The following is a 26029-nucleotide window of genomic DNA, read 5'->3' as shown; positions in this document are numbered from 1 at the left end:
ACGGCACATTAAAATTACTTTCCACCAGATTAGTCTATGTACCTTAAATAATCCATCAAAATATGATTATAACCATTGCATTTGTCTAATTTTCTGAGAAAGAAAACGATTGTTGGTATGCATCCGTTAAATTCGTATCGTTTAATGCGTGCCGATAAATCACACGCATGACAGTAATCTCTTCTAAATTTATAATATAAGCCTTGCCCCTTAAATATAGACTCATCTAAGGTGATAAAGCCAGCTAAGATAACTTCGATATTGCGATGGAGACGTGAAATCATTCCTCTTATCTTCGTGTCGGATGAATTCTATAATGTACGGGATACATCATAAAGTTCAACTGAAAATTTTGTTAAGGGTGACGTGTTTTGATAATTTTGGCTTATGCTCGATTAATTATCACACACTTAAAGAAATATCGTCACCTTTTTCCTTTCAATTATTTCATAATTCGCGTTTTCAACGAATCCTTGATATGGAATCCGTTTCAGAATAACTTCATTATACGCGCGAAATTGGTAATTCAGATAGTGCACTTAAAAAAAACGGTTTAACATGTGTTTTCTGTTTCTTCGAAGGACTTTCATTATAGCTCACATGGGGTCTATAGTTCTATGTGAAGCTCAGCAGTAAGTGCCGTAATCAGCCGTAGGTGTCTTACGATGGCCATGCAAAAATAAGCCGGGCCGGGAGAAGAGGCGTCCTATGAAGTCATCGCTAAATTATTTTCTTGGGAACCATCCCTCCACTTTAAGGACATTCATTTATTTCACCAGCAATTTTCCGAACACATACGTGCCCTTGAGTTAAAAAGACTAAAGGCTGGAAATGATGCGCTAATGTGGTGGGTAGGGAAAAAAAAGGTGTCTCGTTATCCTTGAGGTTCACCTCAAGGTCACTGGCCGAAGAGCGCCAACCGCTAGATACCTATCCTCCTTTTCTCTCGCCCGCAATGCACAATAAGAGGAATCAGCACACGGTGTGATTTTTGCGACCCGAAACTTAATGAAAGTGCAGAATTCTGGGCTTGCCTTAGACAACCAACGCTTTGCAACAAAATGCAAACGGAATATCAGTGCGGTGGCACGGGGATTCGTATTATTCCCAGAATAACAGGAAAATATGATTGAGAAGAGTGGGGAGAAAGTGTGATCACGTGGTGTTTGACGTTGAGGCCAGTCCTGAACCCCACCTACAATTTGAAACATAAGCTACTTTCCTGGTAGAGGGAGCCAGGTGCTGGCTACGGAAAGTTGCATTGTTGTTTTTCCTCTGGGTTTAAAGACGGTGGGCGATAAAACGGTAAGGACTTCTGAGAGGTCCAGCCAGAAGGATCTCTGCCTTCGGGAAGTACAGTGGACGAATCGCCCTAGGCAGACACGACAATGATTTCAGGTAAGTTGTCACGTGATAAGTTAGTCAGTTGATGACAAATCAAAATAACGAACCAACCCCGCCAGTTTTAGTTGATGAATGTCATTTCTTGTATTATATCCTAAATGTATTTGTTTCCGATCGTGACCAAACGATGATGATTTCATTAGAGGAATACTTTCAGGAAAACATCATTCATACGATGATCACACTTGCTGCTTTGTTTTTGTTTTGAAATTTAGATGGCGATTATCTATCCAAAATATGAGATATTGTAATTGGCATATTCCTAAATTTTCATTTACCCAGACTAGTTTTAGAGAATTTAAGGGATTTGTAATTTGTCACGTATTATTTTCGTCAATAAGAGCAAGTGTTCATCCCCAATAAACAATTTGTGAAACCCTTCGCAAATGTGATGTCTTCATATTTTTTGACTTATGACATGATAATTGTTCTGATGCGACATGAAATTCCTGGAATTTTTCCTTGCCCTCTGGCATTTTCTTTAGAGCAGGTCACGACTAGGCAATAAGGAACATTCGTAATAACAGAATCTTAACAGGAATCCACTGGCTTGTGGGAATTTGGCCCAATATTGTAGATACATCTATTGTGAAAATCAAATACTAAACCCAATTGGTCGATTGTAAACAATGGCTATACAAATCAAAGAGGAATAATAATGGTAATATATTCGCAGTTTATTTGAAATCACAAATAATTTCACATAAGAACATAAAAAACAGTCTCAAATATTATTCCATTGGTTGCATAAAAAGTAAACCCATTTGAAATCATCTGGACTCATCTTCATTATCTCCGGTTCTCAAACACGCAGCAGAGACATGCTCATTTTCCGTAAACATTGGACTGTTACATAGCTAAATCATTTCCAGTTAATTTATCATCATTAATATCCCACGCAATACTTCCATTGTCATCAAACCAAATGAAAATTCCTTATATCTTTAGCCTTTTTACAGTGTTTACGATAACGCGGCAATGAAAAACCGACGAGGTTGACAGGAAGTGGGAATGTTGGTAACTGCTGTGCAGATGGAAATGGGGATAAAGCGAGGGAATTGTTTAATGTTACAGGTAAGGATGTGGGAATACTTAAATACCGAACTTAAATTCCCGAGATCCGATTTGGACATGAGAATCATTTCATGTCAGTACGGTCGTCGAAGCAGGAAATATCACTTGTCCAATTAGCACTGACTTATGAGCAATTACTCAAAAACTGGAACGTACTTTTCGAATAAATGATCAGTGAATTATTAATATTGCATCTAAAATCTGTAAAATTCATTTTTTCTGTTCGATTATTTCGATTTCACAGCAAACGTACTACACTTTTCGTTTACGATTTTCGTAATTATCCGCGACTTTTATATACTAGACGTTTCGCTTCTCTTGCTGGTAGCATCATAATATGAATGATAAAGCCCACAGTAAAAGGAGCGAAACGCGTAATATATAAAAAAAAGTCGTAGCTAATTATGAAAATGTGTTAGATAAAAGAAGCAGCCGAAGTCCACCGTTAGATTTCCGTGAATGGTAGGAAGCAAACTGCGTGTTTGATAGTACTTTTTAAGTAATGGTTGATGAGACTAGCCCCTGCTTATATCCGGTTAAACTTGAAAAAGATACGAGGATGAGTGAGCCCATCGGTAAGTTACCCCCATGTCTTCTTCCGTCTCGTTGAAATGTTGATTCCCACGCTACTTGTTTCCTACGAGCAAAATGACAATAAAAACCATAAACGCTGTTATCAACCCGTAGGTCGGTTTAATAGGTGATTCTTTAACTAATTTTTAATGAAGAATACTACATATTTTTCACGTAATAATGTATAATCGATCAAAATATACCCAATCGGTCTAACGCTAGGCTCAGGCAAGCTCGTTTAAAAAAGAATGAAATATCCGTATACCTGTACGTACCTATGTTGGCGAGATGATTCGGTGAAGTCAATGATCCCCGTCGTAAATTAAGGCGGAAACTTAATATGATAAGGCGGAGGACACAAATTATAAATGACATAATTATAATTACACTATATCACTAGATACGAGGAAATAAACATTAGCGAAAAATCGTTGCCATGCAATTTCTCATTTACATGCATCAGGATATTTCTTTTTGCTTGTTCCGGCAGATTCCGTTCCAGAACTTCCCAAAGTGAAGTTCCAACAACTTTAAAGGTATATTGGAGCGGCACATATGATTTTCTGGAATACGAAAGCATTTGTCCAAACCTCTTTTTATAACTTCATTCCGCGCCTGTATCCCATTTTTGACGTTTGAAATATAATTCATCCCACTAGGAATAAAGAAACATGATTCGTGTGCTGTTGCTAACATTCTATGATAAGAAAATCTTCTTAGCTATGAAATTCACAACAGTGCTGCATGCAGGACGTAGCCTTGAACTTCACCGGATTCACCAACAGGTTTCATTTGAGCAGGTTCCGGCTTCGGGAACGCCCATCACCGTGCTATTGTTGAGATGAGATTCAACTGCATAGCAGTGGAAAGTGGCAGTCAATCATGTGCGTCACGATTTACTGCTAAATAAAATTTGAAATAAGGGGAAATTTTCAGAAAAGTGTGAAATGAGAGAGAGGAATAACGGGAAGTAAAACATGCCACGGAACGTACCGTCACAATTTTTTTGCGCTATAAACACGAAGAGTGTCAATAAAAAGCCAATTTAATCATATGCGCTGAGAAATATTGATTGAAATTTAAAAAAATGCAGGGAACTCCGAGTGGGAGGGTGAGGCTGAAAATCAGTGACCAAACAATCAATCGTTGTAAAGGCTCCAGGTGTTCGACCAGGAAAGACAAAAAAAGAATACGCCACACTGAAGAGGCCATTCACCTGACATCTTCTCCGTCATTGAATCTTTTTTTAAACTTACTAAAATCCCTCTTAATATTAATAACGAAGTTTGTACCTATTTGACGTATCGACAGGCATTATAATACGCGACGTTTACCAATCACATCTAGGCGCTGAAGTCCGCGTCCATATACATATTACAATAAATAAGTACACAGAGCAAATTTTTTTCATTTTATATTAAACTTTTCCACCTCGTTACTCCGAACACGGCTGAATAAATTATTATCCCTCATTGCCTCTCCGAATTTAGACAGGAAATGGGTAAACCTATTACTATAGCAGCAACGAGGCCACTAACAAGGAAGGAACACGGCATAGCAAGGATGAATCTGTTTGCTTCATACATAGATTTTAAGATGTCAAATAACTTTTGGGCAATTAAAAACATATTATATTATAGGAAAGAGGAGTTGATTCGGATAAGCGACTTATCCGAAACCTGTACATGTATTATACAGCACAAAGGGTGATAGTCGTGTGTCAGGCAGGGGAGTAAGGGAGGGATGTTCATTATCATTCATGCTTTTCAACACCGAAAGAAATAGTAAGCGATGCATTGGCTGAAGGTAGTTGGGGAACTCATGAAATTAGTTAGATTTGTGGAATTTAGTGAGCCACTCAGCTGAAGGATTGCAATCATTGCTTAGCATATTACAGCATCAATGTGGAAATCTATAAAAAACGGAGGTAATGAGACACTATAAATAGGAAGGCTTGAGTAAAAATTAAAATTGGGAAGGGTCAGGTTCAATGGTTCAGCTTTTTAAGAAGTGATTTAGTACTCCCTGAGCACTCACCCCTGAGACTCCCCTCCCACGAACCTAGCCTTAGAAACTGCCGCCGGTCCGTCTGTCCAGGAAAAAATCAGTCCTACTACCTTTGGGACAGACCTTCTACTCTAACATTATTGCTACCTTTTCATTCCGCATTGCTCACTTCTTCGTGTCCAGTCCCCTCAATGTAGATTCATAACTTGTTTTACCCATAAGCAACATGAATTACTTGTTTACTACACAAAACCCACCGACGGGATGAATCAATAGTTCGAATTTATGGTTATCAATTACTGTTTGAACCCACCATAACGAAAGAGGTATTCGGAGGTATGTTTTGATGCGCTCTAAAACATAATATCGTAGTTTTATGATATACTTAGAACTCCTTAAGTACTGCTTAACGTAATTACCACTTTCAATTGGCTAAATCATCCTCCAACCGGATGCACGCACTTTCTACCGCTCTTCATGCCGTCTAGAATGGCCATTATTGTACTCTAACCTTACCTGCCTACTGTGACGGAGAATAGCGAATGTATTTGAAGGATTGACGGTGTCTGATTAAAGATAGGTCTTGCGAGTAACTGGGGCGACGGAACCGGCGGGAGGAAGGGTGCTATATGCGCATGCCGTCATGGGGCAGATGCGAGATAACTCTTGAGTCAAGGCTTGCCCACCCACCGTGAGAAACGCCGTTTACTGAGACGCATTTCAACAGGAAAATTTCATTTGCTATGGCAGTCTTCTTCCTCTTGCCGATGACCATCGGCGTGGTCCGAATTCAGCACCATGACATCAGCAGATGAGAAATTTGAACGGGATGGCCAAAAGGGGCTGGGATTCCAGTGTACTCATATTTGTATATATATATATATATATATATATATATATATATATATATATATATATATATATACATATACATATATATATATATATATATATATATACAAACACTCCCAAATAAACATTTTTGGTATTGCAGGTTCCTCAAAATAATACAGTGAATAGTCAACAATTAGTTCTCCCTCAATATTCGCTTTGGGTTCTTGCATGTGTTATTGTATTACTGCAGCGCAATTAATCGCGAAATTCGGCTGTTTGAAATCTGGGTTGGAGAGGGCGAAAAAAACCAAGCTTTCTCATCAATCAATACTTCTCCTTTTCTCCATAATGTTCTACCGCGGATACCGGGTGACGTCAACCTTAAAATAAAGCTTCAGTTAAACTGTGACCAGTTCGCCACCATGCGTATATTTGTCGCGCGAAAATCTTATGAGCACTCCTTTAAAGGAAGAAGGATCCTATTTTTAAAGAAAAGCCAGGGATTTATTCAAATGCAAATTGGTGTAACTTTTCGGAATCTCAGCATAAGGCTTAATTATCGATAACTTATAATTTCATAATGCACATGATATTGTCTACATACATTTCCATAGTATTTGTAAAATTAACAGACCATGGTTTTCACAACTTTTTTCCGTCCATGAGAATACGAATTTCGTAATCTGTGCAGCCTTAGACGCAACGCGACTGATATTCTTCCAATAGTCCCGCCTCATTTTATTTCGCGCATCCCAATAAAGTCATTTTAAAGATATCGCAAACTTGTTTCTGCGATAGAAGAATGTTTATAATTTTCCGTTATAAGATTCTCATACCTTGAATATTTTTAAATGGAGCCGCTTATTGTTACATTGCTTGGTACACTAAAATACGCAATATTATCCGTGGCCTTCCGCCAAGGTTCCGACCCGTGTCGGACCGACAATGCGGAAGACATCAGACAGGGGTGGTTTACTGCATATGAGGAAGAACTTCGTTCCCCCACTTCCGTAATCCATCTCCTCGGCCAGGAAAATTTTCCGGCGCCTCTACTTGATCGCAGTAGAATTCTTAAGTAGGTCCGTTGTCGCACGAACGATTTGTCACTTGAGCAAGCGCCGGGGATCAAAAGATGGTTAAGATTATTGAAAAAATGATAAAAGTAATGCTAATGAAATGAGACGAATAAGAAAAGTAACGGGTGGCTCTCCAAATTATTCTAGTTTACATTTATCGGGCGATTTTCGGAAAAAGAAATGCCACTGGACTACCAAGCTTCATGAAACTACTTGTTCAGAATATATGTTCTTATCATTAAGGATGTGCTAGGTATATATTCCATCATTATGGTTGTATTTGACATAATGAAATCGTCGAGTTTCACAAATATACGATACCCAACTGATGTCACCTTTTCATATTTGCAATACCCAAGACATCATGGTATTTCCCATTCATCCTGAATGAAGTAAATATTTCATCTTCATTGTTTTGAAATGAGAAAAATTAAAGGCCCTTTTTATCTTAGATTAACCATTACCCCTGATTTTGCCACCTTTGCCGGCCTCAAGTCATTCGGGTAAGGTCCTTGCCTCCCAGAGGCCACAGGTTTGATTCTAGCTTAGGTGGGTTTTTCCTCCACCTATAGGTCAAAATGTCCACGTTTGCCATTCGTCAAAAGCCCGCTGGAAGTCGGTTTCTGGAATACTGTAGTGAGCCTTTGTCGTTGCCACTTGAACCGCCTCGATCAAGTCGAACCGATATCCTTTCAGCTAATTTTGAGCTATCCTTTGAGGTAATAATGTTGTTGAGAAAATCTTCATCTTCCTGGACGCAGTACAAATTTCTTGCAAAATTTCCACCCATGAGTTTTTGTTCCTTGCTCAAGACCTTCGGCACCAGCTTCGCACGCACTTTCCTCATCACAAGATCCTCTGTTACAATGGGGTGGACGGCTCCGACTGAAATACTGGGGTCCTCACTGATAAGTACGATGGTAAAACGCCTGTCAGAGTCCAAAACTTTTTTCACTTTGACCACCTGAGCATCGGTTCAAGCAGTCGTCCGGCGTCCAATGCAGAGCTTGTCTTCGACAAGCTCCCGGCCTTCCTTAAACATTTTGTGCCACTCAAAAACTCTTGTGCCGCTTAAGGCATCATCCGCATAAGCCTGTTAAATGAGCTCAAGGGTCTCTGATGCGGATTTCTAGAGTTTAATGCAAAACTTCAATGCAAAGCGTTGCTAGACGGTGCACTCCATGCTGGCACAACGACACCACAAACATTCACATGTCACAAAAATCCACCTCCTGTCTCATCGCATGGCTGGAGGCAACTGGACTTAAGGGTGCCTGAGTGGTGGGGGACCCCTCTACCAAGCCGACCGGTCGGACCCCCATACACCACTCCGTTGAGGCTACAGTGAACCAGTCACAATACTTATCGTACGGACCCTGTAAAACATGGGTGTTTGAAATTGTCTTCAATGTTATCCATAGGGGTTAGGTGGAAGAATGGTCCTTATAGTCTCAATCTCACTCCAATACAAGACAATAAGTAAATTATGAACTATGAGAATGTCAAGTATCAAATTCTTAGCTTGTACATTAAGGCATGTAAATTGATGTCAAAAATATTTTTCACTTCATTTTGGCTCAAAAATATTTAACAAACACTATTTTGACCCTGTAGGCTTGTATATACATGCATACCAACAGTGTGTTAACCAGTAGTGCATGCAATGTAAATGTAGTACTCAAATATATGTATTTTTTATGAGTACAAAAGTTAAAAGTCAATTCAGCAAAATGCTGGATTTGAAATACAGTAAACCCAGATAGGGGACAGAATAAGTGATTATAATCTGTGTCATTATGATATAGATGTATATGTCAAACTGAATTTTTCAATAGATGATTATTTCCTGCATTGCTACTGATGGTATATCATATCCTGATTTTGGAAAATCCATTTGTCTTTCAAAGTTTTTATACTAATGAGCATCAGGGATGTCGAATAAGAATATCAAAAGAAGATAAGTGAAAAAGTTTTACATAGAACTTGATTTTGTATGGAATGGCGACTTGGTCATTGAAGCCAAATGATAGGTGTAGATTGGAAGCTTTGGAGACGGTGTGGGGAAGGATGAAAAATGAAGAAGGTAAGAAAGGGAAACAAAGAAGTGCTAGGCATGATAGTGGGGAATGAGATGGTATTGTTACTGATTGTTAAGAGTATTAAATAATAATCAAGTGATTGCTCATGAGTTTTGTGGAAGACCCTAAAATATTTTGATAAACAATTTTATATTGATCCATTGTCGAGTACCTTCATTAATAATTTATTCAAACTATTCATGTTATATCATTTAAATTTATCATGATTCATTTGAACTCATTTTCCATATTTTTTATTCTCTTTTTGTCTCAGGATCTGCATCATTGGTGTTGTTGCTCCTAAGCATAGGAGCCAACTCGCAAAGTCCAGCAACCGACTCTGTAAATGGTTTTTCTTACAGCTTGTTAAAGGTAATTCATTCTTTGTCAATAATAGTGAAAGACATTGGCTCACTCCCAGAGTCTGTTTCATATGTACATGGATTTGTATGAAATATCTGTCTATTCATTAATCTTCATATTAGCATTATTCCTATTCTTTAAGTATGGATGATGATAGATTTAGATTTATTTCAATTAGACTTGCATGCAACGAAGTATCGCATAATAATCACCATTTTTCTACAGGACACACTACAGAGCCAGAATGGAAATTTCATTCTCTCACCAATCTCGATGAGCACCCTCCTTGCCATGCTGGAAGTTGGTGTCATTGGCGACTCTAATCAGGAGCTGCGGCAAGCTTTGAATTATCCTGCACAATCCACGAGATTTGGACAACAAGTTTACAGTCCCATCATCACAGACCTTAAACAAAGGGTAAGAAAACTTCATAAGGGAATAATTTATGAAGTTGCATAATGTATATATTTCTTTCAAGGTGAACTATGCATAAAATTACTAAGTCTCATCCATGAAATATTCAGGCACTAAATCCATCAATGGCGCACAGAGTTTTGAGATGAACTAGTATTCCCCAAAAAAGAAAAATTACTAGGTGCAAACGAATAGACCTCAGAGCAAACTTAGTATTATTATCCCCATAGGATTTGTTTTATAATTTTTACCAAAACTTAAGGTGAATCATATTAGCTTATAATATCGTTAGCCATTCATATTAATAAAACTGCTCTTCAGAGTTTATGTTGTAAAAATATTCTATTTAAATACAATATTCATACAGAGTTGTTTCATGATAAATGTTAGATTTGATAACAAATATCATTCCTCTTTACTTTTCCAGTGAAAAATATTGAGTAAACACAAGACATGTCAGTGTCAGTACATCTTTTGCAGAAATAATTTTGTGCATAATAAAGGAGCAATTTTGAGATGAGGCAGGTAAACAATCATAGTCAATTATTTAGATATGAGAATAATTGGATACAATAATGCAGTTATGATTTTTATGCCATAAAAGAAGATCATTCAAAGTTTTCTGTCTACATTCTCATTCACCACATGATACAATTTAGATATCCTGGTAATCTATTAAAATCTTGGCTACATTTCTAGGGATGAAAGTTTTATTCTGCTTTCGAATGAATTTCTAGTTGAGTAAACTTTTGTTTCTGGTTTAGTGATTATGTACAATAGAATTAATAGAAAGAATATTCAACTGAGACTTTGAGCATAGCAGACTGGATAAAATGTTAATTTGTGCATGGAATGGGTAGCATCTGTATATTGATGAAAATAGGTTTGGAAATTTGTTGTCTGCGTCGCAACTTCATGGAATCTACACAGCAAATTGAAATGAAAAGTAACTTTGTAATTCCATGCACTCTTTATTTAAAACATGACCTAGGTTTCATCTTTGGACCTCATCATCAGGTGGTCCTCACAGCAGACAACTTTGTTTATATACTTTCACAGCGGGGTAGGGGGGTTGGTCAGAGTGGGAGGGGAAGGGAGGGTGGAGGGGTAAAAAGGTTGAAATATAGATGGGAAGGAAAAGGAAGCACAACCTTTGGTGTCAATTATTGGCTGTAAATGATGGTTTGTTTGGGAGGGGGATACCCCTTGTGTGGAGCTCTGGGCATGAAAGAGTGGTAGATTTAGGTGGGAGAAGTGGGAAGGATACAAAATTTTGTTAGTAAGTTCATCCTTGCAACAGACACATTTTAAAATTTTTAATTGCTCCAAAGCATTGAATCTGCAGCCTTTATTTTTAAAATTGAGAATTGCAGTCTGTAAGTCACTTTGCAAAGTTACTTATTTCATTTCAATATTTTTAAAAGATTATCATTGGCATCTTCCAGCAATTATCCTCGATTTTTAGCTCAAAAGAGCTCATTTCCATTGGATTAGACATGGGCTTTGTCTGGTTAAGCTGCTTCTTAGCTGATGAGAAGATTGAAGAATCATTTCCCACCCATAGCCTCATGAAGGTAACAGTAGGGCAGTCAAGGTCCTCAAGAAGGAAGCTGAATGAATTTCAATTGATGAGAATGGATGGAATGAGAGTTGAATGGCATCCATACTTATACAAGCTACACACTTCCCATTGGACCTTATGGGCAAATATTGGTGAATAAATAACTGGTAGTAAATCAATTGGGTCCTGAATAAAGAATACTGGGTTCCAATTCAGGTAATAACCAGTAATATATTAAATATATGCTAAATATATGTCATGTGTTCGTCCGGGTACCTATCTGAGTTATCTGATAAAGTTGTAGTGGCATAACAAATGCTATTATTTCCCATCCTGACGGTATGATTTCATTTACTTGAAAGGTAACAATGTATTGTCCTATTCTCTTGCTTGAATGAATATGGTGTTTAGTGCAGATTGAACAAAAGAAAGTTGACTAGGAACCTTGGGTCTTACATTATCAATTTTAACTTTTGGAAACTATTGGCTGGTTTAAATAATGCTGTGTACACATAGTAAAAATTAATTTTGCCATTCACAAATATATGCCACACACTAATCATTGATCATGTATGTCTTCGATAATCATTGACTGCCTATTATATTTTTCAGAGAGGTGATTCAAAAAATGTCTTAGAATTTGGAAGTCATATTTATTTTTCAAAAAATTTAGACCTCCTCCAAAGTTATATTGACTATGTCTCCCAATTCTTCTTCACTGGAGCTCAAAAACTGGACTTCCAAAATAGTGCAGCAACCGCGCAGACTATAAATGATTGGGTTTCTTCTGCCACAAAAGGAAAAATTAACAACTTGGTCCACCCAGGTAAATACAGAGTAAAAAAGAGGTTTTGTATGTTTTGAATTATGTTTATGTTGAGTTGCAGTGTGTTTTGTTTGAAATGAACTTATTAATTCCACCAGTTGATCTGAATACCCAATTATGACACAACCTGTAAAATGAGCTTTTGTCTCTTTTTATTTGTTTAAAGCCTATAATGTAGCCCAATTGATTGAAGTTAATAATTTTAGTATCAAATGGCTTAAACTCTCAACATAGACTACTTCCATATCCAAGCCAAACATATAAGATGTTAATAATTCATTTGGAAATTTAAAATAATGAAAATCACAAATGAAATAAAATTTCTGTCAAAAGGATACCCACAAATCAGCAGTAAAACTTTGGAAAAATACATGTAAACATTTACACTGAATTATAATGAACTTATTGGATCAATTATGAGGAAATAATTGATGACCCATACAAAAAATCACTATTCATATAGTTGGTAACATTTTCGTTACACTATTTCTAAGAGGACATTTTTCATATCATTTTTCTTGGCTTCAATTTTGCCTTGTGATTAATATTAAAAGAATAATGTTTCTCTTTCATGTCTCTTTTATGTGGTATGTTTCTGGAAAAGTAAAACAATTCCAAAGTAACAATTACCATTAATGTATAAAAACCATACACACAGTAATCAACCCGAAAGTCAGTTTGGTAGGTGATGGTAGAGTTCACCCAGTACTAAGCCTGACGGAGTGTGAAATTCACACATCAGGGAAGGGGGGTCAGTTCCTTTCCCGGTGCCAGTTATGGTGTCTCAGGATGATCTGACAACCAAAAAATCACACAGCTTGGGTAGACCTGAAGATGCCCAGAGACTTGCCCGGGAACTGAACGCAGGACCCTTCACTCAGTAGTCCAAGCTCTACCTCTGGACTACCGCAACCCACTATTCATGTATACGTACTTTAAATGAAAATGATCATCTTAGGTATCCACTCTTAAAATGTAAGAAAATAATCATTGTGAAATTCTAAATCAATTGATTTATACTACCTAATTAAAATTATATTTCAAGTTCCAATCACTAAAGTTTGATGGCCCTTTTTCAGTGATTTAACTAATATTTTTGCCATTTATTTCCTATTCCTGCATTTAAAAACAATTTAAATAATTCAACAATGGATTCTATTGTTTTCATTGTTGACCAATACTCTTAGAGTGTACATCATAAATGACACACAACAATACCTACTCTAATAGCATCAACTTAGCGAATGGAATATGTATATTTAAAGATCACTAGTCTAAATACACCAAATCAGATAATAAAAATGATGCAATAGTATGGCGTCTTCATCAAGTGATTGCTTACATTGTGAGCAATAGCTGCCATCAGAGAACATGACCTAGGATTTACAGAGGGCAGTGATACAGAATAAGGGTTAAGAAAAAAATTAGTGAAAGCACCAACATTAAGATCATCCATTAATAAATAACGTGACAATAGTAAGTACAAAACTTTTTTAGCAATGTTAGAGATGTATGAACTGGTGATTCAAAAAGTACATTTTTAGCCTTGACTATATTTTCCCCTCTAACCCAACCAAAAGAAATAGGAGTGTGCACAAGGATATGAATTAATTTAATAAATATAGGGCAGTTAACATATGTAAGAAAATTACTCTGAAATTGACAATTCCATGATATGCAAGTTGTTTTTAGCTGGTATTCTCTTCTACCCAGAGATATATGGTATTTACTGAAAGTAATACTTTCAGGCTTCAAATTCAAATGATATTTCATTTCATGAATGTGCATTGGAGTGGGTATCCCCAATTTTATTTAACGGTACACCTAGGGATGTTTTTCCTTTAATTTTTCTTTTAACTGGTGGGGTAATGATGCATAATACTCTCCATTTATCGTTTGTCCTTATTGCAAGTATTTGATGTTGATGATTCCACGTACACCATAGCCATTACCATGTCGGCTGGTTTCACAATCTTTGCAGCCGGATAAAATATATAGAAACCCACATTTTAGACTGCTCCTTTGTGTCTGGAATGCAGTTGTGTATCCATATTTCATCCTCAGTTATATGTTAATGCAGAAACTTGTCAGGACTGTGACAGAAAATTGGCAAACCACCCACACAGTATGATATGCCTCCACCCTCACCTATTTTGTGAACATTGATTGGGCGATCACTCAAAATCATATCATGGATTTTGTCTATCATTCTGGAGGAATTCCCTTTCTCTCCCTGACCCATTCCACCTCGTTCTTGCATCCCCTGTCATGCGCCTTTTTGGTTAATCACGTGGTACCTATGTAGATAGAGATATTTCTTTATGTTGAGTTTTGTGCACAAAATTAGATTCTTTCTGGGATGTTCAGTTTTATAATCATTGCATATTAATTCCGCATAAAATTAGTCTGAAAATGAACTGTGATTAAAATCGCTTGATAAAATTCTTAAACTCAGCCATAATATTTCCATAGAAAATATGAACAAGTTTTATCAGCGAATGTTTCTGAAATGTACCTGTAGTTAATTTACATGTTTTTAATTACATGTAGTTAATTGATTCTTCCCATGAACCTTAACACTTGCCTACAACATAAGCATTAAAATGAACTACTAGCATTGTGATGGTTCCTCTTAGTGTAAAATAAAGAAGCTGCCTTCGAATTATTACCAAATCTCACTGTGAAAATTTTTATTTTTCAGGATCTATATCCAAAGATACTAAGCTAATCCTCACCAATGCAATCTACTTCCGTGGAATATGGGAGAAGAAATTCAACATAAACCGTACTACTCTTGAAGAATTTTCCACTGACCCTAACATTTCAGGATCTAAAATATATTTATCAGGCCCCGAACAAACAAAGAAAGTACCAATGATGAAGCAAATAAACAGGTTTTTGGCTGGAAGTGATGCAAGCATGCGTGCAAAATGGGTTCATATACCATTTGATGTAAGTACCCATAGGTTACTAGATTTCCTTTGGCCCAACCCATCCACTAAGATGGATTTGTATCCCCTCATTTTGCTTATCAAAGTAAAAAAAGTAAAAGCATATACATCTGTATCATCAGGATAAAAATAAATTTTTTCTATCATTTACAGAAAACTGTTTGCGAATACAATTCATTTTTTGCTTTTTGATGCATTTGGAGGGTGGTTTGAAAAGGGTATCTAATGCAATAGAGTATTTGGTAATGAATAGAGTTTCAGGTTTGAACATGGTTATCTCTTCATGCCCACAGTTAAAACCAAACCGTACTATTTTCTTTAAATTTCTCCGATATTAATCGCAATATTATTGTATTGTTACCTATATCCAGCATATTTTTAGCATTTATTTAATAAGATAAAGTTGGTACTACGAAATGGGCTCAAGTGTCATCAATTCGGAGAAAACTATGGCAAAATTACGATGTAAAAAGCAGTGTATGTTTGAAGTGCCAACCAATATTGTGGTTACATTTGCCTTATAATTTCTACAAATAATTTAATATTCTTTACTCTAAATTATTAGCCTTCTAATTGAAATAATATGGGAATCTCACTGGTTTTTTAAATGATTATGGGTGATTATTTTTGCACATAAATTCATTTGTCTAACTTTTTCATACATGTAGTGTATATTCCAACCGCATTGAATGAATTGAAGAATACATTTTTGTTCATAATATATCATAATGTAGGTACAGCATAAATTTTAATAATCCAAAAAAAACTCTTTCCAGAATAAAGAATTCTCAATGGTGCTAGTTATGCCTACAGATGAAGAAGGAATCAACAGCCTTAGCAGACGTCTTACCAAAGAAAATATTGATAAAATTATTAACACAAAAACTCAAAAAAGTGTTGTCCTAGGATTGCCAAGGTTCAAAATTTCTACGGAGCTCCGTTTGGATGAATCACTGAAAAGGGTAAGGTAGCTTTTTTTTTGAAAATGACATCAAATAGTACCACACATACACACACATAAATAAATATCCAGTGCTAAGTTAGCGATTTCTAAGTCATATTGCATATAGATATGAGGCAGTCGCTTCAGAGTAAATAACCTTTTGGCATTTATTCACACTTAATGTGAATTCATACAATGTCCTCCCCAACATATTATTTAATTTGAATCTCTATACACATATTCTTATAAATTTCTAAGGAAACCTATAGTCCTTGCAACTACAGGGCTCAGCCCAATTGGCTGTGTGTCATGCCCGGCTGCGGAGGAGGCAAGGCTTCTGCGGCCATCATCCCACGAAACCCTTGCAAGGGAAAACCAACAGCAGCAGGGCAAAAGATGCAGAAGAAGGAGACCAATTTAGTCTGAATAGGAACTTGGAATGTAAGGACAATGATGAGGAAAGGGAAATAGAAATTTTTAAGTGAGAGATGGAAAGGGGAAATATAGATATTTTAGGTCTATACAAGGTGAGATAGAAGGATAGCAGGGATTACTGGAGTGAAATTATAGAATAATATACAGTGGCGGGGACGAGAGGCAATGAGGGGTTGCAACAATACTAAATAAAGAGGTAGGAAGAAGTATAGTCAAACAAAAGAACAAGCATAGGATAGAATATGACTTGTGAAGATAAAAGCAGAACCGATGAACTTGGTCATTGTTCAGGTATACATACTAAGCAACGGCAGGTTGGATAATAGTTGACACAGGAAAGATCCAAGAAAGATAGAAGGAATATATAGAAGCTCTGTATGGTAAAGAACTAAGGGCAACAATGTTAGACATAGGAAAGGAACATGACGTAGATGAAGATAGCTCAGGTCCAGATTTACTCAGCGTTAGAAAGGGTATCAAGAAAGATGAAACTATATAAGGTCGTGGGGGTAGATAATATTATCGCGGAACTACTGAAATATATAAGAAAATGTGGGAGGAAGAGTCTATTCGGGCTGATTCATAGTAACTATGAGGAAGGAATCTGGCCAGAAGACTTAGTGAGGACTACAGAACATATATATATATATATATATATATATATATATATATATATATATAAATGAATGAATTCAATTTCAAATTCGTGTTGCATTCGCGATGACAATTAACAAATCACAAGGCCAATCGTTGAGTGTTTGTGGTCTGAATCCAGCAAACCCTTAATTTTCTGATGGCCAATTATATGTGGCATGTTCACGTGCTGGTAAATCATCCAGTTTATTTTTTCTTGTGCCTGATAGCAAAACAAAAATTTTGCATATCAGAAGGTGCTTGACTGAAGAGGATAAACCCGAATGTATATATGTATAGATTTAATAAAGAAAAAGTCTTTCTGACAAGCCATTGTAATACTTACTTTTGTAGTTTTATTGAATTTTTTTCCTTATAGTGTCATAACAGGTCAAATATGAGTAAATTGGTACAGTGGTTCTTGTTTTATAAATGGTGTAACTTAATTGTTCATTGATTGTTAGGCGGTACAAAGTTCACCGGGTCAGCTAGTGTATATATATATATATATATATATATATATATATATACCAAAGGAACTGCGGGAGATGCCGCCACAGTAACTTTTAACGGAGTCATCCGCTAATGTGCATTTCAATGCAACAATTTCAGAGTGTAAAAATCATTCGCCTTGACTGGGATTCGAACCCAGATCCCTCAATATCTGGTCGAGTGCTTTAGCCACTTAAGCTACCGAGGCATCCATATATATATATATATCTGTGTGTGTTTGTATAAAACATTGGCATATGGTGAGCACAAGTAATTTTAAATTCGGTGTTTGAGGTTTCAGCAAGTTGTACACTGTTTTTGTTAGGATAGGAAGTACTACCTCTTTTCCACCAACATGTATTTAACTTGATTTTGCTACAAAAATGAACCTATGTTTTTTACACAAATGTGATGGATAGATGCATAGCTTAGATATATGTAATGATTGGATAAAACGTGAAAATGTCATTTTACAAACAATGCTCTATTGCTGGCTGAGACACCAGAAGATCAACAGAGAATCCTGAATAGTTTCAGTGACTCAGTAGAGTGAATGAATTTTAGTCATTGCATCAAAATTAATAGCACAAATTTACTATTTCCTCTACGTATACATTGAAAAGCACAGGGAGTAATGGAATTACTCTTAGCTCTAGATGAATTAACATAAAAATCTGACAGTTAAATGCATATACATGCTACTAAGGACACGAATTCAAATAAACGCTGCTTTATGGCTATGACATTTGTTTAGTGATAATAAGGATTATATTTTTCAGTTGGGAGTACGAACTATATTTAGCCCTGCTGCCGACTTCAGCAGAATATCCAATGACAGGCTATTTGTCAACAAAGTATTACACAAAGCAGAGATTGAAGTCAATGAAGAAGGAAGCACAGCAGCTGCTGCATCAGGTTTGTAATTAAAATATGTATTCACAATATTTAAGGATGATTCCTTGTAAAGGCTTTTCGGGTAATGCTGTTGAAGACATATCCTCCAGTTATGCCTCTGTACAGGTATATATTGCAGACAACTTTTACAGTAAGCGTCTTCAGGTCACATGTAAAAACCCTTTCGTCTGAAGACTTTGATTGCTACTCAGGTAAAACTACTGTCCCATTAATACAGACCCATGAGAGGACACATGGAAGATATTGATCTTTATTAATGGTCACTCTCATTCACTTCTAGAATGCTTTTTATTGTAATTTTGTATTAAATGGAAAATAATTTGTCATTATAAGTAAGTGTTTCTGTAACTGTACTCCCTTCTTTTTCTAGCTGTGCTGGTAAACACACTGAGTCTGGTTAACACAGATGACCTCACATTTTATGCCAACCAGCCATTCTTGCTTTTCCTGATAAAGAATAATCCAGCATACACATTATTTGTTGGCAGAGTGACAGATCCTTAACAGCAACAAATAATACTTCAACAATGATGGCAATCTGTGCAGTGCCAATCGCCAGACTGATTTGCTCATAATGTTAGAAAATGAATTTTTGGTTTGATTGCATGCCAAATATACTTGTGTATCAATGCAAAAAATTTAGTGACCCATAATAAATAATTTTTTATGATATTGATTAATAATGATTTGGTATTCTAGCATAGATAATGCAGTTTCATCAAATTTTAATTATAATTCCTAATGGTATATGAAGAAATATTTTTCACTATGAATGATGAGGATAAATAAACCATTATGAATTTATTTGTGAATCCTTGCATAGCCTTACACTAAAATATTTTGTGTTGTTGTTCATCACAAGTCATCAAAACTTGGCTATTTTGTTCCATATATATGATTTATTCTAGGTTATACCACCCCTAAAAGGCAAGTTAGGTGAGTAGGCATCACTTAAATATTATGATTAAGGCTTAAATTGTTTGAATAAAACATGAAGGTAGGTTTCTCAAGGGATCTTTTAACATATACTTCCTAAGAAAATAATATATAGCTAATTTAGCTGGTGCTGATTGAAAGTTCTATTGCAAGTGATGTTCAATATGTGGTCTGTGTAATAAATGCACAAACTGGTGCAATCTGGCGGCCATGACACAGACTATAGCCTCACCCACTAGTTGCCTGAGACCCAATTGGCAGATCTTCATGCTGTGCGTATGGAGCCAGTTATGTTAGTTTCTGTTGTCCTTATTTTTACTCTTTGTCAAAAATGGAAATTGATGAAAACACTGAGCAACGAATCGATATCAAGGTTTTCGGTGAAGTGTGGTAAAAGTTATCAAGAAATGAATGCAATATTGACAGCTGTTTATGGTGCTAATGCTCCAAAAAAGAAATCCGTTTTCAAGTGGATAAGGCATTTTAAAGATGGCCAACAAGACGCCTCGGAAGATGCAAGGCCGGGACGACCTTCAACCACCTGTGTTGACGACAAAATTGATCCTTGTCCTTACTGATTGTCGAAACACTGTTCGAATGATAGCGGATGAACTGAATTTAGGAAAATCAACAGTGCACACTATTTTAACCGAACATCATGGATGGATCCTTCACCGTGACAATGCACCTGCACATTCAGCATTGATTGTTCACCAGTTTCTGGCAAAAAATTTGATCACCTTCCTTAATCATCCTCCTTATTTGCTAGATCTTGCCCCCTGCAACTTTTTCCTATTCCCTAATTGCAAAAATGTGATGACGGGACATCACTGGTTAGATATGGACATAATAAAGCAAAAAATGATGAGAAAACTAAAAGGCCTAACTGCCGAGGACTTCTAAGTGAGCTTTAAACAGTGGAAAAGAAGATGGAATAAGTGCATAGCAATGAATGGAGAGAACTTTGAAGGGAACAAAATCGATGTATACTAAATTATCCAAAATAAAGTTTTTATGGCCTCAACTCACGTATTTATTGGATAGAGTAGTATCCTCTATGAATAGGTTTCAAGGATGATTGTGTAAATTGAATAAAGTGTGTATTGGGTGCCATTTTCTGGCAATATTTACTTATCTATATCGGAGGGATGGTTTAATTTACATTGACCAAAATATTTCAATCTTTTTTCTATCAATTTATATCTTTCAAAACTTTTCATCCAATAAAATTCCATGATTAATTCCCTTCTTCAATTTTCCCCATAAAATATATGAAGGAAGGGAGAGGACTTTTAGAGCAGCATGAAAAGGATTAGAATATATTAGCAGAGAACAAGGAAATACATTAGGGAATTTCTCATCACCAAAGCAATGCCCTAATGTATTTCCTTGTTCCCTGCTAAATTCCTTAACTTAAACTTCAATCCTTAAAAGTCGACAAGGATATGTACTAGTCAGGGCCCCTGAAAACCTATCTCCATGACAATTACTTTTAAATATGATATATACTTACATTTCGAAGGATGCATTATTTATTTCTCATTCTAGCAATCAATATTGTAAATATGTATGCGGGCTTATAATTTAATGTGTTTTAACTCAGTGATTTTCTAAGGGTACAAAAATTATGATCAATTGCTAACAAAATTATGAAAAAACATTCCCTATAGTTAAAAGACATATGCTCTGGAGGTATTTATAAATTAAGAGGCCACTTGTACTTGAACTTTAGCTTTATACAATGAGTAAAACCAAGTGAAAAATTCCAAATGAAACAAGTTTAACCTAAAATGTGGGAATCAAAATGTTGCTACACAGTAAATTCTTGCCTCATTGTAAAATGAGGTATTTAGTAAAATTTTCTATTATTATTGTTCATAGATATTATAACTAATTACACATTTCATCGGAAAAAAAATTCCTTATTAAATGTTATAAAAAGTTCAACTCGACATGTTTAAACCTAGATTTGAAAGAAGCAGTATCACAAGCAGTAGTAAAGGAAACAACTGTTCTTTTTTTATATCGGCCCACTGTAAGACTATTCAAAACTTTTATTTTTGTATGTTCTTTGAGAATTGTGGTGAAATGAATGTGTAAATGAAACTGAGGTAAATTTAACCTCACCTGCCATTAATCCAGACCTTGGTCTTTAAGTAAGAAGTTCAGCTTACCTTTATCACATATTCCATGTCACATTGGGTGATGGCTGGCTACTTGAAGTTTCAATCCCTAACTTCTTTGTTGGAGAGGTCACCAGTATGATTGGTTATGATGGATTGTTTAGGTCTTGGTTGGAGCCAGCCAGTTTCACAAGTAAATCAGAATTTTCTCCCATCTTTCAACCACCCAACCATTTCATGCCCTTTGGCCAGGAACCATATTAAGTTCAATTTTCTTGTGCATGGTGACTGTCTGGTGACACCTTTGCTGCACCTATGATTAGTAGCCAGCAGAATGAAGGATTTAGAATTGTTTTTATGTTTTTTAATAAACATCTTCTTCCTCAATCCTTTAACTGCTTGAGCATGAGTAGATATAGAAAATGTTTTAACCTGAAATGTGACACATATTGACAAGAAAAAGAACACTTAACTGCTAGAAAGTGCAGATACATCCATGTAATCACCAACAATTTTCATAGCAGGGCAAGAGTATATCCCTTTGGAAATGATGAAGATGAGTTGTTGGTTTCCTAAAATAAACAATGTATATTCTCTTTATCTTTTTCCATGGGGAAAAGCCTTTCCCCAACTCTGACACCCATAGATTTGAACAGCTGATCTGTTATCCTTCCAATAGTATGTGGACCAATCCGAATTCATAGTCTGAAGACATTCCTTTCCCAGCCATATTTTTCTTTATAAGTCGTCCTGAACAAAAGGATGCACAAAAGATGACTAGCCACATTTTGATTTCATGCCACTCCATACCTTCACTGTGGGACAGTTAAAAATTCATAAATTAAGTCTATTTCAATTTATTAATACAATATTATGGTAATCATGATTCAACCAGACAAGTATCATTAACAACAAAAAAAGAACCAACAGACACAACTGGTACACAAACAGTATGCACATCACATTTATATTGTTTTCACAGGTGTTCACTGATGCTTTGGCAAGTTATGCATAGACACAAACTGAGCTTTAAAAATGAGGAATATTATCTCAGGCATGATCTCAGACATATTGGTAACAATTTTTTCTTAATCCCTTGTTAAAACGGCTACAGTCATTTCAGATTTTATTCACGGCTTCATTCACCAGCTTTCCTGGATTCCCTGCAAAGAAATATATATTAAATGAATGGATATTACCGTACATATTAACATTTCATTATTATTGTTAGTTGATACATATCTATACAAATTTTATGCAAGGTAAAAGGTCAATTACCAGAGCCTTTTTGATAATTGCCTTAAATGGATATTTATACTACCTAAAATAAAGTGTCAGCATTTCATAGAAAAGAGAGGGTCCACAAACAATATCCTGGAGGAAATATGTATTCGTAGATAGATAAGATTTGTCTTGCCTGGTTTATATTTCTTCAATTGATGAATCCTTCACAAAACGCTGACCTATTTTCTGATACTTAGTGGCGTGAATCACTTGCTAGAAAGGGAATTCTGTTCATGTCATGCTACTAAATCTACTGCAAAGTAGTTCCTTCACATTATAAATTCCATACAACACCCTTTGAAATCAAGATACATGAATTGTACCTGAATCAAAAGCATTTTACTTCTGAAATGACTGAGTCAATTTTTTTTCATAGCCAATTAACTATGAGAAAGTAAACGAGCCAGAGAGATGATTTAGCTGTGGAATTAAAATGTCCTTCATAAAAAAATGCATGCATTTAATCTCTCGGGATGTCTACATAGTGTCCAGCTATTGATGTTAACGAAATAATATATGTCGGGTAATAAAAACATTTCAGTAATTACATGCAATGCAACGATTTCAGTGTAAAAATCATTTGCCTTGACCAGAATACGAACCTGGATCTCTCAACCTCCGGTTGATTGCTTTAGACAGTTAAGCTATCGAGGCATCCTCTTAAACTCTGAAATTTTGGGGGCTTTAAAGGAACAAGATTCTGTGATGAAATATCGTACAGATAATGTCACATGCATTCGTAGTCGTGTGTGACGCACCACAGTCCACAAGGTTAAAGCCAACTTTTAAACACTTGGGCTGTTTATACCTTGACAAATTCCAAAGAAACTGCGGGAGATGCTGCAACAGTAACTTTTAACGGAGTCATCTCCTAATGTGCATTTCAATGCAACAATTTCAGAGTGTAAAAATCATTTGCCCTGACCGGGATGCAATCCCAGATCCCTCAATGTCCGCTTGAGTGCTTTAGCCAGTTAAGCTATTGAGGCATCGTCTTAAAATCTGAAATCCCGGTCAAGGCGAATGATTGTTACATTTGAAATTGTTGCATTGAAATTCACATTAGCGGATGACTCTGTTAAATGTTACTGTTACGGCATCTCCCCCAGTTTCTTCATATTTATAAACAGAAACAAGCTCATTTTAATGATGGATGCTTTGTAATTTCTAGTTATGCCCAGCATGTAATTTCAATGAAATTCAGTCTGCAGGAACTGGCTGGAATATGCTAATTGTGATGTAGCACATTAATAAAATCATCTCTTTCATGCAATTATTCAAAATTGACTTCAAATGTTCAAGGAATACATTACATAATACACAAATTATTACAGGGATAGCAACATTTAATAGTACATGATTATGTAATGAAAACTGTAAGACATACCTCTTCACTTCCGACATATTTCACTACATTTTCTCTTTGATAATAATTAGAAGACCGTCCCATTTTGATGAGATGTTTAATATGCCTTCCTAATTTCTTATTATTTACTTTGAATTTCTTATTACTTATCTTTGTCCCAAGTACCTCATACTGGACCTTTTAAGGTTTTCAACAATGACTGCAAAATTTCATAATCTCAGCTATACTCAAACTGCCCCTCTTCACACCAAACAAAGGAAAGAATCACCCTGCTAAAAGCCTACATTTAAGTGCTTGGACATGGGAGGGGGTTCCAGTGTAGTCTGAGGGGAATTAGAATGTTGATTTCAATCTACTGAGGTTTGAATGACCTTTGAGCTGGCAAGCTAGGATTAGAGGCTCAGGTACCACTTCCAGTAATTAATTGACATGGGGAATATTTTTGCACTTTTAGCAAGGAGTGGTAGTGGTGCTGGATTATTTCTTAAGCCAGCAATTATTTGACGTTGATCCAAAAAGTTCATGTAAAAATGAAAACTTCTTAATTTTTTTGAGATAAACCATTTTTCCTTTTCAGCATCAGTCACCTTCAAAGCTTTTAAATTGCATCCAAAGCTGCTTCAGTTTGTACATCCCTTCCAAATAATTTGATTGTGACATCACATCAAAATAGGTATTGTTTCCACAAACATCTCCACAATGAAGCGAAATTTACCCGTCATTTCTTCTTAGAATAGGTAGAAGACCAAGGGAGCCAAATATGTAGAAGAGTAGGGGTGGAGAATCATTTGGAATCATAATTCCACCATTTTAATCGCCATATCTGCAGAGGGATGAGCTGGTAATGAAAAAGTGAGAGGATTGTCTTGATGAAAAGGACTTGATCCTTTACCATCTAGCAAATGAAGATAAGTGATCGTGAATTCCAAACGAGTCACCATAATCTTTTCAGCCTAAGGTACAGTTTTCACCTTCCTTGGTGCTGACTCATCACTCTCAGCTCATAGCTTGGAATGTTCCTTGGTTTCAGACATGCAGTGGTATATCCATGCTTCATACACATTGGTGCTACGATGTCATAAGTCTTGCAGATTTCACTGAAACAGATGCAAATCGGCCAAGGAACATGCCCCAAGATTCCATTTTTGGTCAACTGTGAGGGTTCACAGAACCCATGCTGTGGATAGCTTTCTAATATCCAAATGTTGATGCAAAACATTAAAGACCCATTAATTCAAGATGTCTGCAGCATTATCATACTCATACACCTTCACTCTTTTATCTTCAATGACCATTTCATATCAACGGTTTCCAGAGTAGTGACATTGACTGGGAATCTAGAATGTTCACTCTCACTGGTGCTCATATGGCCACTCTTAGAGCGTTGAAACCATTCATGAGCCATTATAATTGAAGGCACAGATTCACAATGATATCAATTGAGTTTCTCTTCAGTTGCCTGAAGCAATTTTTCTTTCTTAAAATAATGTTTGATCAACACATGAAATTCTCTTTCATTCATTTTCTTGGCAATCACTTAAATGCTAGATTCAAACCAATACTGAACACACAATCTAGCTGAAATCTACATCTTCCTTCATGAGATATCACTAATTCCATATAAATTTGATACATACTCATGCCATGAAATGCCCTTCAGACTTTGCACAAACTTAAAATTATCTTTGCCTTATTTGTCTATGAAACATAAGGACTCACATGGTGAGGGTGAGGCAAGAGG

At 36.0% G+C, this 26029-nt stretch overlaps 2 protein-coding genes across 2 annotated transcripts in view; one reads left to right on the top strand and one right to left on the bottom strand.

Moving 5' to 3' along the window:
* Nucleotides 1-948: 948 nt before the first annotated feature.
* On the top strand, nucleotides 949-20539 carry LOC139691452 (serine protease inhibitor 42Dd-like). Its single transcript, XM_071589270.1, has 8 exons — nucleotides 949-1398; nucleotides 9321-9418; nucleotides 9635-9826; nucleotides 11997-12210; nucleotides 14912-15162; nucleotides 15938-16123; nucleotides 18444-18579; nucleotides 18950-20539. The coding sequence occupies exons 1-8, from the start codon at nucleotides 1389-1391 to the stop codon at nucleotides 19081-19083; spliced, it is 1221 nt and encodes a 406-aa protein (XP_071445371.1). The 5' UTR covers nucleotides 949-1388; the 3' UTR covers nucleotides 19084-20539.
* A 1981-nt stretch (nucleotides 20540-22520) lies between these two features.
* LOC139691422 (ubiquitin-protein ligase E3C) overlaps nucleotides 22521-26029 on the bottom strand; it is a 40192-nt gene continuing 36683 nt past the window's right edge. The window contains exon 19 of the transcript XR_011701594.1: nucleotides 22521-22801. The gene's annotated coding sequence lies outside the window, so the exon portion shown is untranslated. The remainder of the gene's footprint in view (nucleotides 22802-26029) is intronic.

This window comes from Hetaerina americana, unplaced genomic scaffold, assembly GCF_022747635.1.
Source record: "Hetaerina americana unplaced genomic scaffold, ioHetAmer1.1.p SCAF_35, whole genome shotgun sequence".
NCBI classification, from domain to species: domain Eukaryota; kingdom Metazoa; phylum Arthropoda; class Insecta; order Odonata; family Calopterygidae; genus Hetaerina; species Hetaerina americana.
The sequence above is the reverse complement of the archived record's forward strand: the minus strand, read 5'-3'. Positions and strand labels throughout refer to the sequence as shown.

Excerpts from the sequence above, each read along its gene's own strand:
- LOC139691452 (XM_071589270.1), top strand. Across the intron at positions 9,419-9,634 it reads TTTCTTACAGCTTGTTAAAG|GACACACTACAGAGCCAGAA; the intron begins GTAATTCATTCT and ends ATTTTTCTACAG. Across the intron at positions 15,163-15,937 it reads GGGTTCATATACCATTTGAT|AATAAAGAATTCTCAATGGT; the intron begins GTAAGTACCCAT and ends AACTCTTTCCAG.